This window comes from Balaenoptera borealis (assembly GCF_965194805.1).
Source record: "Balaenoptera borealis genome assembly, chromosome: 2".
NCBI classification, from domain to species: Eukaryota; Metazoa; Chordata; class Mammalia; order Artiodactyla; family Balaenopteridae; genus Balaenoptera; species Balaenoptera borealis.
This window is the reverse complement of record NC_138867.1, coordinates 107,533,604-107,549,669: the sequence shown is the minus strand read 5'-3', so window position 1 is coordinate 107,549,669 and position 16,066 is coordinate 107,533,604. Positions and strand designations below refer to the sequence as shown.

General features: G+C 36.8%; 1 protein-coding gene and 2 long non-coding RNA genes across 5 annotated transcripts in view; 1 reads left to right on the top strand and 2 right to left on the bottom strand.

Moving 5' to 3' along the window:
- The window catches only part of CCDC192 (coiled-coil domain containing 192), a 55,381-nt gene extending 40,843 nt beyond the window's left edge, over positions 1–14,538 (bottom strand). The window contains exon 1 of the mRNA XM_082380763.1: positions 90–14,538. Within this exon, the coding sequence (XP_082236889.1) occupies positions 90–173 (84 nt within the window). The 5' untranslated portion in view covers positions 174–14,538. The remainder of the gene's footprint in view (positions 1–89) is intronic.
- Positions 1–16,066, bottom strand: part of LOC309623678 — a 423,847-nt gene that overhangs the window by 150,453 nt on the left and 257,328 nt on the right. The window lies entirely within an intron of this gene.
- The window catches only part of LOC309623671, a 386,864-nt gene that overhangs the window by 171,987 nt on the left and 198,811 nt on the right, over positions 1–16,066 (top strand). The window lies entirely within an intron of this gene.

Genomic DNA, 16,066 nt, shown 5'->3' with positions numbered 1-16,066 from the left:
GGTACAGAGGCTAAAACACGTATTTAGATTTTCCTTGCTCTACTGCACACTGAGGAACATATATTTCCAGTCCCAGTGACAGGTATTACCTGTTCGGATAAGACTTTAGCCTTTTCTTCTGCTTCCTTCAGGCAAATCTCCAAGGCCTCGAGCTGTGCCAAAGTAAAGGCCATCTGTCTGGTTTCCAGGGGCTCTTTCTTTAAAACAATAATCAAGTATTACTTTTTGACATGGGTAGTTTCCTGAGCGCATCTCAAACAACTCTGGGGACTAAGGACAGGCTTAATAAACTCACACAAATCATCTCCTTTTCTTCTTCAACATAGCAATAAAACAATGAAATGTTACAAAAACAATAGTGTTATTTAACAGTTTAGAGTCTAAAGGCAGAGTAAAAAAAATGCATATTAACGAGCAATGAACAGCTTTAGAAAGGTAGAATAAAATATCCATGTTGAAATTTGGTTAGTCTGCAACTTTTATTCCTGATACAAACAGAACTTTTCTTCAAGAGGTTAGAACCAAAATTTCACATTCCCAATAAGAGATGTCATCTAGAATGCCTACATTTTTAACATTCACCTATCTTGGGGGTCATAGTCATTTGAATTCAGAGAAGCTCTTGTTTCCTTTGATTGTCACCTTCTTATCACAAGTTTAATTAAAGCACAGATACTACATGGTTTAGAATCAGATCATTCTTCCCCAGAACGTGGCTAATACGACTCAAATCAGCAGATGTGTAGACTTTCCCTCTCAAAATTAAATTGCTCTTTCTCATGTACAAGCAGAAAAATGTGCAAAGTTGGTATGAGAATATCAGTTACCAGCACTACTGAGACTAGAGCACTTCCTGACTACTCTTTGGCCATTGAGACAATTAATTAATAAATACACAGCAATATGAAAACTTCAAAAGAAAACCTCATATGTGCTAGGATTATGATGTTCCTATAGCTTCCTTGGATGTGTCCTGTCTTCTTGTGAAAGTTCAGGCTGCTGCAGCTGCTTCCAATTAACCCCACAGGAAAAAAAGAACTGTGTTCCTACATATTAAAAAAAAAAAAAAAAACCCTGCTGCTTTATTTCCCCTTTGGTTTAGGAGCCCACCAATTTTATACATATGTGCATTTCCTGACGATACAATAGAGCCATCTGGTGGTAAATGGAACCAGCCATAAAAACAAAGCATTTATTCAGTTCCTATAATTGTTCATGCCATTCTTTGAACCTTAGGACCCTGGCATGGACCTCTGATATAAACAAATGTTGCTCTGTTCAAAAACAGCATGGCTTCTAAGTCACACACGGCTGCATAATCTCCCCGAGGTCAGCCTTTGGGGGGTGAACATCTTGGGTTAGAACAGTGATATTGGGGATGAACAAATGACCCTCAGCCTCCCATATATGATTCCAGTAATTTCAAGAGTCAGTCCAAAATATCTCAAAACAAAATTCTCAAAACAAAATTCTTGTGTATTTATACTTACAGGTAGTTTATGATACAAAACATTTTATGCATAAAGGAGAAATTGTCAAAAGTCCAAACTTTTCCAAAAAGATTAAGGATCCCTGATCTAGATTGCTATTTCCAGGGGGAATCTTCTTGTCCAGTGTTTGACCTCGAGGAAGTTTTTAAAAGTAGACCCAACAAGATCATCTAATCTATTTCTCTAGGTCTTTTTCTCCAAACATCCCTAATTTTCCCTGCCAAGAAGGACAACCATTTCCAGTAAGACAAAAACATTGCAAGTCAAAGCCAAATGAAACAGGCTTGACTGGAGACTGTTATTAAATACCATAGGACTTTTTGTACAGGTAGATTTAAGAAATCATCATGTGTTATAGAACAAGGAGAGTCCTGAGCAAACTGTGAGGAGTGCAAAGCCTGTCTCCACCTTTACCCCAGCTGTCACTCCCCACTCCCTGACTTGCCTTTCTGTCCCCCTCTCCTTTAAGGGAAAGAGCTATGAATGTATCTACACTGGAGTAAAAATGGCCTAAACAAAGTCAAGCACTTTTTAATAGGAGACAACCTCCATTAACCAAAGGACTACAGATTAAATCAAGAATAATCTCGCAAATAAGTAAATAGGTTGTGTTGGAAGTTTTGGAGGTAGGTGTGTGTTTTCAGGGACTCTAAACAGTTAGGTGTAGTCAGTCCTTGCCCCAGTTTTGCAGGATGAAGTGGTACGAGAGCAGAAAGTTAGGATTTACACCATGAAGTTCATTTTCCCTCAGGCACATGTGGACACACAGTACATAAAGTGATTTATGTTTCTTATGAACATGAAACTGTCTTGGTGGTTAAAGTAATGGATGAGTGAATTATACTAATCAAAACTGAAAACATATGATATATATAGGTGTTTGGGGATTGAACCTGTGTCTGCGGATTTCCAAAGGGTAAATTCCAGCACTTCAGTGGGTATTCCAGTTTTTAACTTCTACTCTTTGTCCTAAAATTTTCTACCTAAATATCCATCAGTAATCTAAGTGCATGTATCTAAGATAACCAAGATGATCAAAGTAAAAGAATATTACAGAATATTAATAATTCTATAAACTTTTTGGTTACAGTAAAGACACTAGATTACTATGCATGTGTGTTAAAGTTGACAGTCTACTAATTGACAAACCTTATGGAAAATTGTAAGAGTAGATTTTCTTTTAGCTGCAATGTTTCCTCATTTGAGAATCTGGAGGAAAATCTACTCTTTGTTCTAATTTAATTTTTCTTATTTCTCTAACCCATCTCAGTACCTTTTCATTGTCCCCTTCCTTACTTTTAAGTCATTATTTCTTTGTCTTACAATGACCTTGCTCTTCCTCAGCCAGACAAATCCCTTCCACCCTTCAGGACTGGTTCAAGGTCTCTGATTCATCCAAATCATCCACCCCCCTCTGAATCCACGTGCAGCACTTAGAAAGGCGCCTGAATGCAGAGGCTAGACAGGGCACTGCACTGAGCATTTAGTAGGAGCTCAATAAAGAGTTGTTGATTGATTGAAGGCTCAGCAGTCAGAGAAGGGGACTGCACCAGATAGAGCGGTCCTTCACGCTGAGAGGCTGTAACAGTGACTCCTTTGAGCAATACTTCCCCGGCATCTGGCTTAGAACACTGACAAGGATCAGAGCCCCAGAGAAAGTCCGCTTGCCAAGGCCAGGGGCCAGACAGCGAAGCAGAGGGCAAGGAGGTGGTCGTGGGGTTGGGTGATGACGGCAGGGCTGATGTGAGGATTAAATGACGTAAATCAGGTAAATGCTGGGACAGATGAAGTGCTCGATTAATCTTATTTTGAATAATTCTATTCTCCTAATTCCTTTAAGGAGAATCATTTGATATTAAAACTTTCTAACTTACTTTTAAACCCTAGTAAAAGAAAGTTCCCATATTGGCCCTTTTGTAACAGCAAACGATCAAACCACAGCAGTGGGAAATTCAGTCAAGTATGCAATTAGAACAAAGTTAATATGTTAAATATGTGGGTGCATTTCTTTAAAAGCAAGATTGCTAAATAATGATGTGGTTATGGCAAATTCCGCCTTTACACAAGAGCAATTTGACGTGAGTCAGTGTAAGACAATTAAATGTTTCTAGCAATCTGGAGCATCTATCGTGCAGGGTTCCAGCAGCAGCCCCTGCCCAGTAGTGCAGTAACTTCCTGCCAGTTAAAACACGCTTTCAACACATTTTGCAACAAACTTCCTGCTTGATGTCTCCTCTATTTATTACCGTGGTCCATTGCTCTTTCCCAGTGCTTGACAAGCGCCGAAGGCCCTAAACTTCCCTACCCCTCTACGACCTGCTCATATTGCCCACGCTAGCCCCCCACCTCAGCCCCTTACCTCCGGGCAGATTTTTTCCATTCCTCCCTCAGTCTCTGGTGATCAGAATTCATTTTACAGTGGAAAGTTCGTCACTCTCATGTCCTTCTGTGCTTAGCATTTGCAATAGTTTCTTAGGTTAAATTGTCAATTTCTATTTAGGCAACAATTTAACAACTCAGTTCTCCTGATTCCAGTCCATTCAAGTGAAAACAGTATTCCTCTGTGTTTGGGGTTGTGTCATTAATCACTAAATAAGATATTTAAATGCAAAACTTGAACAAACTACAACTATTGTCAAAGCCCAGTGGAAAGGGTTTCTAAGTAGAAAGTGCCCATCAATATGATCCTGAAAGGGATGGTCATGGGAGGATGACGGATGAGCCGTGACTAAGGGGAACTCTGCTTGGAATCTGGAAGGACACATTCCTTACCTGACCTGCGTCTCACTGACTGTGTGTCTGGGCTATGTGACTTTGGGGTTTCACTTCTTGGGGCCTCAGTTTTTTCATCTTTAAATGAAGAACACACTGGTCAGTTTCCAGAAGGAAACAGATGGTCATTCCAAAGGAGTGATTGAGGGCAGTTTGATGAAGGGAAGAGCATGGGTACCATTATGGAAGTCAGCAAAGGATGGTGAGACACACCCTGCGTGCAAAGATACTTTTTGCCTTACCTTGACCTGAAGAGGTAGGGGGAGAGGTAATGGGAGAGCATTATCACAGGATCTAGAAAGAGAGCTTGGGAGAGGGCCATCCTATAAACCGAGACCTTGGGCAGAGAAATACAGCCGCTGCCAACCTGTGCCCAGGCAGTAGTGGTTGATGAACCAGTGGAATAAATAGCCTGACCCTCCTCTCCTTTCACCTGCTGTACTTCTGTCTATATCTTCCTTGGGCTGAACCCAACGAGAAATCAGAGGGCAAGAGAGCTTCAATAAGAAGTGCAGAGAGACCAGCTCCTTGGAAAAGAGCAGAGTGAGGGAAGGGTGGAGGGTGGATAATGGAGGGGGCAACAAAGATATCTCAGGCCAAACAGGTTTAATGCTATTAGTGGTTCCCAAATGCCAGCCCATAGATCAGTGTTGGTTTGTGATAACATTTTCACCAGTCAGCAAGAAAATGATAAAAGCTAACTTTTGAAAAGGACATTGTGAATTTTTCATGAAGCCAAATTTATTCCATTTAGATGACTGTCCTTTATTCTGAGATTATGATCATTCTATATATTTTGGTGTTAAGAGGATGTTTCTTTAACAAATGATGGTGATAGTACATGGGAATTATTGTGTTTTACTGTTTTTTCTTGAAAAAAATTGAAAAATTGGCAGTCTTACAAAAACTAAACCTAATTATTTTTTGATGGAAATTTTTACTAGTTTATGAAATCTAAAAGTGTAGAGACCCTCTATCTAAGTGATCTCTTGTTAAATTATACATTAACTGTTTTGTCAGGTGGCTATTCCAGAGCTATATTCCCTGAATTCCACTGGACTAAGTCCAAGATGGACCTGAATTCAGTATCAAGTTGCTTTAGCACAGTTCCAAGATACAGTTATTCTAGGAAAAAACCCACACTTGTAAAGGTCAACCTTTTACCCTGTGAAAGATTTAACTCCTTTTCCATTTCTATAGCATCACTGATAGAACAAACGAAAAAGGTATTTGAAAGGAATTGTTAACTCAGATTTTAATTTATAAAAAGATTGTTGGCGTGGAAGTTAAAGAAAGAGAAATGGCCCTGTGACATATGATAGCTTCATAAATAACTTTAAATAATGGCTTACCTGAAACTCTTAACAGGCCAAGTCATTTTAGTTCAATTCAAAGCAATTCAGTTCATTTAAGTTCAAAAAATATTAAGGGCTCACTATTTGCCAGGTACTGTGCTAAGCAATGGAGAAATAAATAGTAACCAGACATACAGGATTAATACCCTCACCAGATTCTCAGTTTAGAATTTCTCTCCAATACAAAAATCCTAGGATTTAGTTCTATGTAAAAATCAAAGGAATGTCAAGAGTTTGGTGGTTAATTTAATATTTTTATTTTTATTCTCACTCATAAAATATTGCTCTGTGCTTTGGGGCCTTGTTCTTTTCTCTTTGAGGAGGATTCTGGTAGATGTTAGAAGGAGGTAAGAGGCAGTCTTAACCTGTTTTCAAATATTCCAGATCTATCTCAAACAATATTGGTTTATAAGTCCTTACAGACTGTGAACCAATAGTATTAGAGGAGAAAAGGACCTAGTAAATAGTTTGTATCTTCCATCATTTCAGTTAAAGTTAACAGTAAAACAGGGACTGGGTTAGAGGACACCTGAATTTGGGTTCATGTTATATTACAGAATTTGCTCTGTGACTTAAAATAGCCCTCCAGCATTTTGATTTTATGGGTTGATTTCTTAAAATTTTGGGCATCACAAACCTCTTGGACTACCTGATGATATATGTCAATTCTCTTACTAGGAAAAAAAATGCTTATGTACATGCTTGTGTACACACACACACACACAATAAGCACACATGCACACTATTTTGCCTATACTTTCAGGGTGCTTAAGTGTTTTTCTCAGTGCTATTCATGTAGCCCAAATTATGAATTCCTTGTTTAGAGGGAATAGTGTATTCCAGCACCTTTAGTTTTTATTCTAAAATAAAAGACCAAATATTAATGAATGAGAGTATTAATATGTTCTTGGTGCCTCTACTGTAAATCATGCAGATGAACAAACGAATAATCTTCTCTTCCTAGAGACATGCTCCAAACTCAAAATAAACAAAATGGCTCTTCCTTCTGGACAGTAGAGCAAGTAGCATACCTTCCCAGGGAAGCCTGGTTCTTGTAACTGAACTACACAGCAACTAGTGCTAACCCATCCTGCTGACAGTGAAGTAAAGATTTTAATAATGAGAATATATTTCTTTCATAATAAAAAAAAGAGAAAGGACATATAGCAAGGTAATTTGCTATTAAAAAATAATTTTTATTTTTTTATTTTTTATGTATAAATCATGATTTACTTCTTGTACCTGAGTTCATTATAAACATCCAAATAAAGATTTTATTAGCAAGGAAGAGATGACAAGAGAGGTTGGGTAGGCAGCTAACAGGGTCTGCCACAAACAGCATGAATAACTGATAACCTTTTTCAATTTATTTGCCATTGATGTGAAGCTCTTTACACCGGGGGTAAGTAAGCTTTTCACAGAGCTTTCATGTGATTTATCCTGTACTTATAATGTTTTTCTTTCCCGTTTTTTATTGTCAGAGGAAAAAAGCATTTTTTTGACATCAGAGATGACACTAGCAATTAAGCATTAGTAATGACTTCATTTCTTCAGATGATCTCTTTGAAACCCTAGGGCTAAAGTCAGCAGCTTTGTGTACATTGTCTTATTTTGTCTTTTTTTCTGTACAAGCAGTATGGGCTCATGAATATTGTGTTTTCTGCTTGCTGAATATCTGTGGATTGATCTTCCCCAATAAATCAGTTTAGACTGGGTTTGTTCTAAAATCACTGGGATCAGGGAGAGTAACTTTGAATTAGACAGTGTTGGATGTTTCTAAAACAAAAACAAGTAGCACTTGGTATTTTCTGTGGTTCTTGGTTAATCATCAAGTTGTATGCCACATCTCTTGAGAACTGTGACTGGCCTTTGATTATTCCTCATTGATTAGCACTTACATTAGAATTATTGAATGCATTTCAGATGTTTGCAGGTATTAAAATGTTATCTATTATGTGATTTTATGAACAATTTGTCATAGGTTTTATCTGTGCTATAGGCATCTATCAAAACATTGGTAGTATGTTTTCAGAGACGTTAAAACAGAATTTTCCCCTGTGAATACCCTGACCCATTGTTCTAATTGCTTCAATGTTTGTAACATTTACTGCTTTCTTTTTTCTTATTAATTAATTAATTAATTTTTAAATTGGAGTATAGTTGATTTACAATGTTGTGTTAGTTTCAGGTATACAGAAAAGTGAATCAATTATACATATACATATATCCACTCTTTTTTAGGTTCTTTTCCCATATAGGTCATACAGAGTATTGAGAAGAGTTCCCTGTGCTATACAGGAGGTTCTTATTAGTTATATATTCTATATACAGTACTAAGCATATGTCAATCCCAATCTCCCAATTTATCCCTCCCCTCCTCCTTCCCCCATACACCAGTAACCATAAGTTTGTTTTCTACATCTTTGACTCTATTTCTACTTTGTAAATAAGTCCATTTGTACCATTTTTAGATTCCACATATAAGCGATATCATATGATATTTGTCTTTCTCTGTCTGATTTACTTCACTCAGTATGACGATCTCTAGGTCCATCCATGTTGCTGCAAATGACATTATTTTGTTCTTTTTTATGGTTGAATAATATTCCATTGTATATATGTACCACATCTTCTTTATCCATTCCTCTGCCAATGGACATTTAGGTTGCTTCCATGTCCTGGCTATTGTAAATGGTGCTGCAATGAATATTTGGGTGCATGTATCTTTTCGAATTATGGTTTTCTGTGGATATGTGCCCAGGAGTGGGATTGCAGGATCATATAGTAGCTCTATTTTTCAGTTTTTTAAGGAACCTCCATACAGTTCTCCATAATGGTTGTACCAATTTACATTCCCACCAATGGTGTAGGAGGGTTCCCTTTTCTCCACACCCTCTCCGGCATTTATTGTTTGTAGATTTTTTGATAATGGTCATTCTGACTAGTGTGAGGTTATACCTCATAATAGTTTTGATTTGCATTTCTCTAATAATTAATGATATTGAGCATCTTTTCATGTGCTTTTTGGCCATCTGTATGTCTTCTTTGGAGAGATGTCTATTTTGATCTTCTGCCCGTTTTTTGATTGGGTTGTTTGTTTCTTTGATATTGAGCTGTATGAGCTCTTTGTGTATTTTGGAGATTAATCCCTTGTCAGTCGCTTCTTTTGCAAATGTTTTCTCCCATTCTGTGGGTTGTCATTTCGTTTTGTTTATGGTTTCCTTTGCTGTGCAAAAGCTTTTAAGTTTAATTAGGTCCCAGAAAAATGATTTTTATTTTTTACAAAAATAAAGGAGAAGATGAAATGGGGACTTATTATTTTATAGATAGGTGTTGAGTTTCAGCTTTGCAAAATGAAAACCTTCTGGAGATAAGTTGCACAAAAATGTGAACATGCCTTACACTACTGAACTACAAATTAAAAATGGTTAAAATGGTCAATTTTATGTTACACATATTTTACCACAATTAAAAATTTTTAAATAACTTATAAAACAAATGTATAGAGCAGATAAATTATGGAGTGAAGGAATTAGTCAATACTAAAATTAATTCAACTACTCTAACTATGCGTCACAGGACTGCTGTGAGAAAGAATTAAAAGAAAAAGATTGCACATAATAAAAACTATGAAATTTACGAAAAGGAAAAAACATAGTAAGGTAATCTTACTGAAGGGAAAGATTTTGATTCCTTTAATTAAAAAAAAATTCAAAAAATACTAGTTGTTTTAAATTAAATTTTGATTTAGTGGGACATATAATACTGCAAATACTTGCCCTGTTTATAAAGTTAATGTTTTGTATAACTGAGTTTTTTGTGACAGGATTACTTATTTTCTCCACATCATTTATAAGTTTAGATTTTGAGTACTTTGGCATGTTGACCAACAGTGTTTTCATTCTCCCATTGTATCCCAGTATTTTAGTTAATGCACACGCCTGTAGGAAGAAGGATTTTCAGGTCAGCTTATGAGTAAGGTGATGGAATTTTATTGCCCAAATTGAAATTTTTCTTTTTTCTTTTTTAAATGCATTGTTTACTTTGTTTATTTATTTATTTATTTATTTTTGGCTGTGTTGGGTCTTCGTTTCTGTGCCAGGGCTTTCTCTAGTTGTGGCAAGCGGGGGCCACTCTTCATCGCGGTGCGCGGGCCTCTCACTATCGCGGCCTCTCTTGTTGAGGAGCACAGGCTCCAGACGCGCAGGCTCAGTAATTGTGGCTCACGGGCCTAGTTGCTCCGTGGCATGTGGGATCTTCCCAGACCAGGGCTCGAACCCGTGTCCCCTGCATTGGCAGGCAGATTCTCAACCACTGCGCCACCAGGGAAGCCCTGAAGTTTTTCAAATTTAGTCTTGTGAATAAATTTTTGCTATTCTGTGTGTAATCAACAACAAATGATTTATGATTGACATTCCTCAAAGTGAAGGTAAGTTTTTGTCTGCCAGTGAATTTTAGGCTCCAAATAAGTAAACTTCTAAAAAAATCCAAAAATTTAACTGTAATGATAAAAACTTAAAGACTCTAATGATGCTGTTCCCAAAACCTAGCAGGGAAGTCCTTAGTTGAACTTGATGTTCCATGAGAAACATTTTCCATGATCAATCTCCCCTTCCCCCAACCCAGCCTGACATTTGCTCAGACTGCCCTCTTTACCAAGATCTGAAAGAGAAATGTGTTATGCATCTTTCTGGATCAGATAAAAGTTCAGCCACAATTTCCATAGTACATTCCAATGTGATAAGGTAAGCGCAGGACAGATGAGAGAGCTCTTTTTTGCTGTAAATTTCCACTTCTTTTAAGGTCTCCCAGTCAAAATATTACTAAGAGGCATGGCCAGAGTATCAGAGAAGATGGCAGAGCTTACTCAGTGGGACTCAGTTTTCTCGCCTGTGAAATGAGAAGATCGTTACTTCTAATTCATCTTGCACTCTGCGGTGGCCATTTGTCATGCTATGTCTTTCCCTGTTTGCAGTATTTCCCATCTCATGAATCCCATCTCCCTGAAGTATAAACCAGGAACTCCTTTTCCAGCCTCCTTTGCACCACGTCGTAGGCATGTGACTTAGCCTCCCCCAATCAGACACACCAGCCTAAGAATTCGGTGTAAATGAGAGTGATATGAAAAAGTGCCAAATAGAATGGAATCTGGCCAGGTCGACAGGGTCGTTCTGTTTTCAGAGGATGCAGTGACAGACGACTTAGAAGTAACCTCTCATACTCAGGGGTAGTAGTAGGGCTGTGATGCCTTCGCCCTGTGGTGGCAGTAATAGGTCCTCCACTAGGGAAGGGAAGCTGAGTATAGTCTCCAAGACTGATTCTCTGACTCTCCTAGGGATCCTCTGAAATCCATTTTCTCCTTAATACTAACTGGAATGGGTTCTTTTGGTTTCAAATGCAAATCTGACTGATTATTACTTGTTGTTCACGTGACTTTAAGCAAGTAGTTTAATTATCCTGAGCCTCCACTTCCTCCCCTCTACAAATGGAAGAAATGCTAACTCATTGAGGGCTGCTGTGGTGATTAAATGTGGTCATGCAGAAAAATGCTGAGCATAATGCCTGACCCACAGAAGAAAGTTTGTTTGCATGTTTTTAATCTTCTTTTTAAGCTCTAGATTTTATGTTTCTGTGGTGTAGCTTCTGGGAGCTCACAGCTTCAGAAAGAGCCTGAGCTCTTGATCGTAAGGACCAGAAACTCTTAGAATCTCTGGTGGCCTTGGCATCATGCAGCCACACCTAGCCTGGTTACTCCTTGTTGGAAAAGTAAATCATTAAGCATAAGAGCAAAAATTCAAAAACGTAGTAGGAGAGGGCCACAGCCTGTACCCTCTTCTGCCTGCTGAATAGGGTTTATACTTGGTCTACTCCATTTCTTCTTTTTCTTGACTTTCTTGGTAGATGTGGTTTTCAGGGCTTCTGAGATGAAAGGGGGGAGATTAAAGAAGAGCAAGAGGGATGTGGACTAGGGCTAAAGGAAAAAGTTTTCCAAAGAACTTTTGAGGAGAAAACTTCAGAAAAGCTGTCATGTGAAATAGAAGCTTATGGAAAAGGAAAGAAGGACTTTTAAAAAATGGATCTCTGAAATTTTTCCTCACATACTGTTTAATTAGTGAAATTTAACCCTCAGTATACCATCAGAGTTTATCGGACCCAAATGTAGTTTTGAGTTTCTTTTTTTGAGCCATTCTCTTCATAAAAATCTATACTTCATGGCTTTTATTCTATCTTAGAGGTCTTACAAAGTATGTGTATATATATATATATATATATATATATATATATATATATATATATATATATATATATACATATTTTTTTCTTTTAACTAGAATAAAACTCATTCTATCTTATAATTATCATACAGATCCATTGGAGCCTTTTATATAATCCAAGATATATTCTGGGATCTCAGTAATCTTGTTTTCCCTATATTTGAAATATATTGCTACTTAATCATCCTAGGAATTATTTTTTATCATTATTCATTGAGTATTTCCAACTATGACTTAGTAAAATTAATAATCATCCTTCAATTTCTTATTGTGTTATCAAAAGTATGACGTCACCTGTCAAGGTACAAAAGGGGAGACACCATTTTTTAAATTTGCTTTATTTTAATTTTTTAAATTTTGAAACAAATAACACACTTAGAGAGCAGTTGGAATACAGAGAACTTTTTCTTTTTCCATGTGAGTTATGTTGTGCCCTTATGCCCCATCACCCTGAACCTCTCAGTGTCTATTTCCTACACAGAGGGACTCTTTGCTACACCATCACAGCATGGCCTTCAGTCAGAAAATCCACCCGGTTGTCACCCCACCCCATCTCCTTCCCTTCCCCCTCACAACACGGGCTCCACTAGCAAAACATCATTTTTTTTTTTTTTTTGGCGAAACATCATTTTTATAGCACATTTTTTCTTTCATTAAATGCAGTTGAGGATGCTGAATTTTTCTATTTTCATCCATAATGCCCAAAGACAAGAAAATTGGCAGAGGCATACATTTCACAATTCTCAGACAAATCAGAAGGTGAATGTGAACAGCAGCATTCTTGACCAACATGGTCCAATGCAGTATCCACCAGCCACATGTGGTCTTGAGTATTTGAAATGTGGTTGGTTTGAATTGAGACGTGTTGTAAGTATAAAATAGATATGAGATCTTGAAGACTTAGTACAACAATATATGAGAATATGAGAGATCTCAATATATTTTTGTACTGATTACATATTCGTGACAGTATTTTGAATATATTAGGATAGATAAGATATATTATTACAATTTACTTTTATCTGTTTATTTTAAATTTTTAATGTGGCTACTAGATAATTTTAAATTACATATATGGCTTTTAAATTACATATTTCCATTTGACAGTGCAGCTCTAAGTGGTGGAATTAATCATGTAAGTGAAATAGACTATGCATCTTCAGGTCATGACTACCGAGAGACTTAGATGAATGTCCTCAAAGTCATGAATCAGTAAGTGAAAAACATACCTTTAAGGACAAAAAAGGAAATAGGGTATTCTCATACAAGACAGGTTATATCACACAGAATTTTGTGACAAGAACTTGGACTTTCCTGTTTTGTTAAGGGGATGTGTGACAGCATTCTGCCATATTTTATAACATTTATGTGCCAAAAGTTTTACTTGGTAACAAATAGATTTGCTACGTTTAAATTCTGATCAAAATTTCTAATGAGGTTCTTTTTCTAAACCTATGTCTTTATTCTTCTGTAAATTATTTGAAAATGATTTTAAAAATAAAAAATTTAGGTGGGTTTCTTTAATTCAGGTGGTCAGTTATGATGACTATTTTCCTAGTATACTAAGGGTTAAGAACTTGAGTAATTTGAAAGTTACCTTATGGGTACTAGACTGCTTGTTTGTTTGTTTGTTTTTACCACAAAGCAGTTCTGAGATTAGCTCATTTAGATCTCAGCATTATATGTTAAGCAGTCGCAAAGAAAGGTATTATGGGAGACTTTTTGTATATTTTCAGTAACGTGATTATCAGAAAGGAATGTAAGAACACATTTGAAGGCACAAGACCAAATGCTGCTTTATTCAGAAGGAGAAAAATTAATAGGATTCAGAATTAATCACCACCATGGACACAGATATTTCTTTTTTAAGAAAGATTCCAAGTAGAAATAGCCCCTAGGGAAAGCAGAGTGTTCTAGAATTTATAGCATTTTCCTTAGGCATTTGAGGCAGGAAAAACAGGGCTTACTCCTTGCCAAAGAATGTTTCTGAACTACATTTAATTTTAAAATATTTTACAATTTAATCTTCGTTTGCATTAAATATATGATTCAAGAGCATTTTCTTCCCTAACTGAAAAATGTGTCCAGCTCTTCAATAACAAACACATGAGAATCATTCACATATTGATTGAGTGCCTTTCATATGTAAGGTCCAGAGCTAAATCCTGGAGATAAAGGTGAATTCATCAAATTCCCAACCCTCCAGGAGCTCATAATGTGAAAAATGTTGAGAAAGAGATGTTCAGATAAGTGGACTTCAATATTATAAGGATGAGAGATGAGAAGGGGGAAAAGACATATATTGAGCATCGTCACTGGGCCGTGACTTTTCAATATATTATGTCCCTCAAATTCAGACAATATAAAAGGTATAAAAATGAAAGCGAAAATCATCCAGAATCCTACCACCCAGAGATTGCCACATGTTACTATGGACTGAATGTGTGTTCCAGGTGCCCTCAAATTTATACGTTGAAGCTCTAACTCCCAATGTGATAGTATTAGGAGATGGAGCCTCTGGGAGGTCATTAAGTTTAGATGAAGTCAGCAGGGTGGTGTCCTTATGATGAGATTAATGACCTTATAAGAAGAAACCAGAGAGCTCTCTCCTTGTGTCACCTTCTCTCCCTCCCCCTCCCTTCCTTCCTTCCTTCACCCTGTCACCCATGTGAGGATATAGCAGCAAGGCAACCATCTGCAAGCCAGGACCCAATCATGCTAGCACCTGATCTCTGACTTTCCCACCTCCAGAACTGTGAGAAAACAATGTCTGTTTTTTAAGCCACCCAGTCTGTGGTATTTTGTTATGGCAGCCTGAGCAGACTAGGACACCATATTTGGTGTATAATCTTCTAGGCTTGTGTGTGTGTACCTGAAGATGCATAACATATAAAACATTGATTCATACTATACATGGTTATATATGGTTAAATTATGATCATTTTCAGTTAACAGTATATCATAACTATATTTGAATAATAATGAATGTCATTTTCCACAAATTGTAATTTTTTAAATTACCATAACTTTCAATGGTCACAATAAATTTTACTATGTGTATATGCAATTTTCCACACTATTGGACAACCCTGTAATAAGCATATTTATGCATCTTTGTGAACTTGTTTTTTATTAATATAAATGGAAAAAGTGGTTACTGGATTTTAAAGAATATATACTTGATATATATTTAAGATTACATCCCCCAAATTCATCCTCCCACCACAGCACACGAGAATCAGACTTTTCTTACACCCTTGCCAATAATGATATTTTCAATACTTTTTATATCTGTCAAAATTACAGGTAAACATGATATCTAAGTTTTAAAATTTTTTATTTCTTTGCTTTCTATTTGGACATCTTATTGGATACTTGCAAGCTTGGACATCTTATTGGATATTTGCATGTCTTCTTAAAAATTGTAATTTGTGTCCTTTGTCCATTTTCGATTTAAGGGCTAATCTTTTCCTCATCGATTTATATGAGACCTTAATATATGAAGGACATTATGTTGTAATAGATGCTATGAATATGTTCTAATACTTACTTTGAATATTTATAAATTCTTCCTATATGGGTTGGAATAGTGGTACGTTTTCTTATGAGATATAGAATTTCCAGAGACTTAATTATCTTTTCATCTTTGTGCATTAATGCATAACTTTGTTCAAGAAGAGAGTGAAATTTTTGAAGAAGTAAACTCTAATCAAAACTTGGAGAAAGCTCCATTTCTCTGAACCTCATTAAGTACAGATAACACATCACACGTTGATTCGAATTGTTAGACATACTTTGAAACAACTGATTCACTCTGTTACCTAACCTAACATACACAGCTCAGCTATTGACATGACGACTTGGGGCTATTATTCCCAGCAGCAAATTTCAGTCTAACAAATCTATCAAAACAAATTAAGCTGATGCTTTCCAATCTGCCTCATGTAGGGCAGCCAGAAGCCACGCTTTATGCCTGAGAGCCCGCATCCTTGTGCTTCTCACTCCCAAGTCACCCCACTCTCTTCCAACTTCTCTCCAAGCATCCAAAGAGAGCCTCCCAAAGGTAGACTTACTCCTTTGGGAAAGGCTAGATTGAATAACTGTCCTAGCTGCTTGGGAGGATATTCTCTCTCAAGGAATTGTGGAAGTTTGGGGAAGTATTTTTCTTCAGACC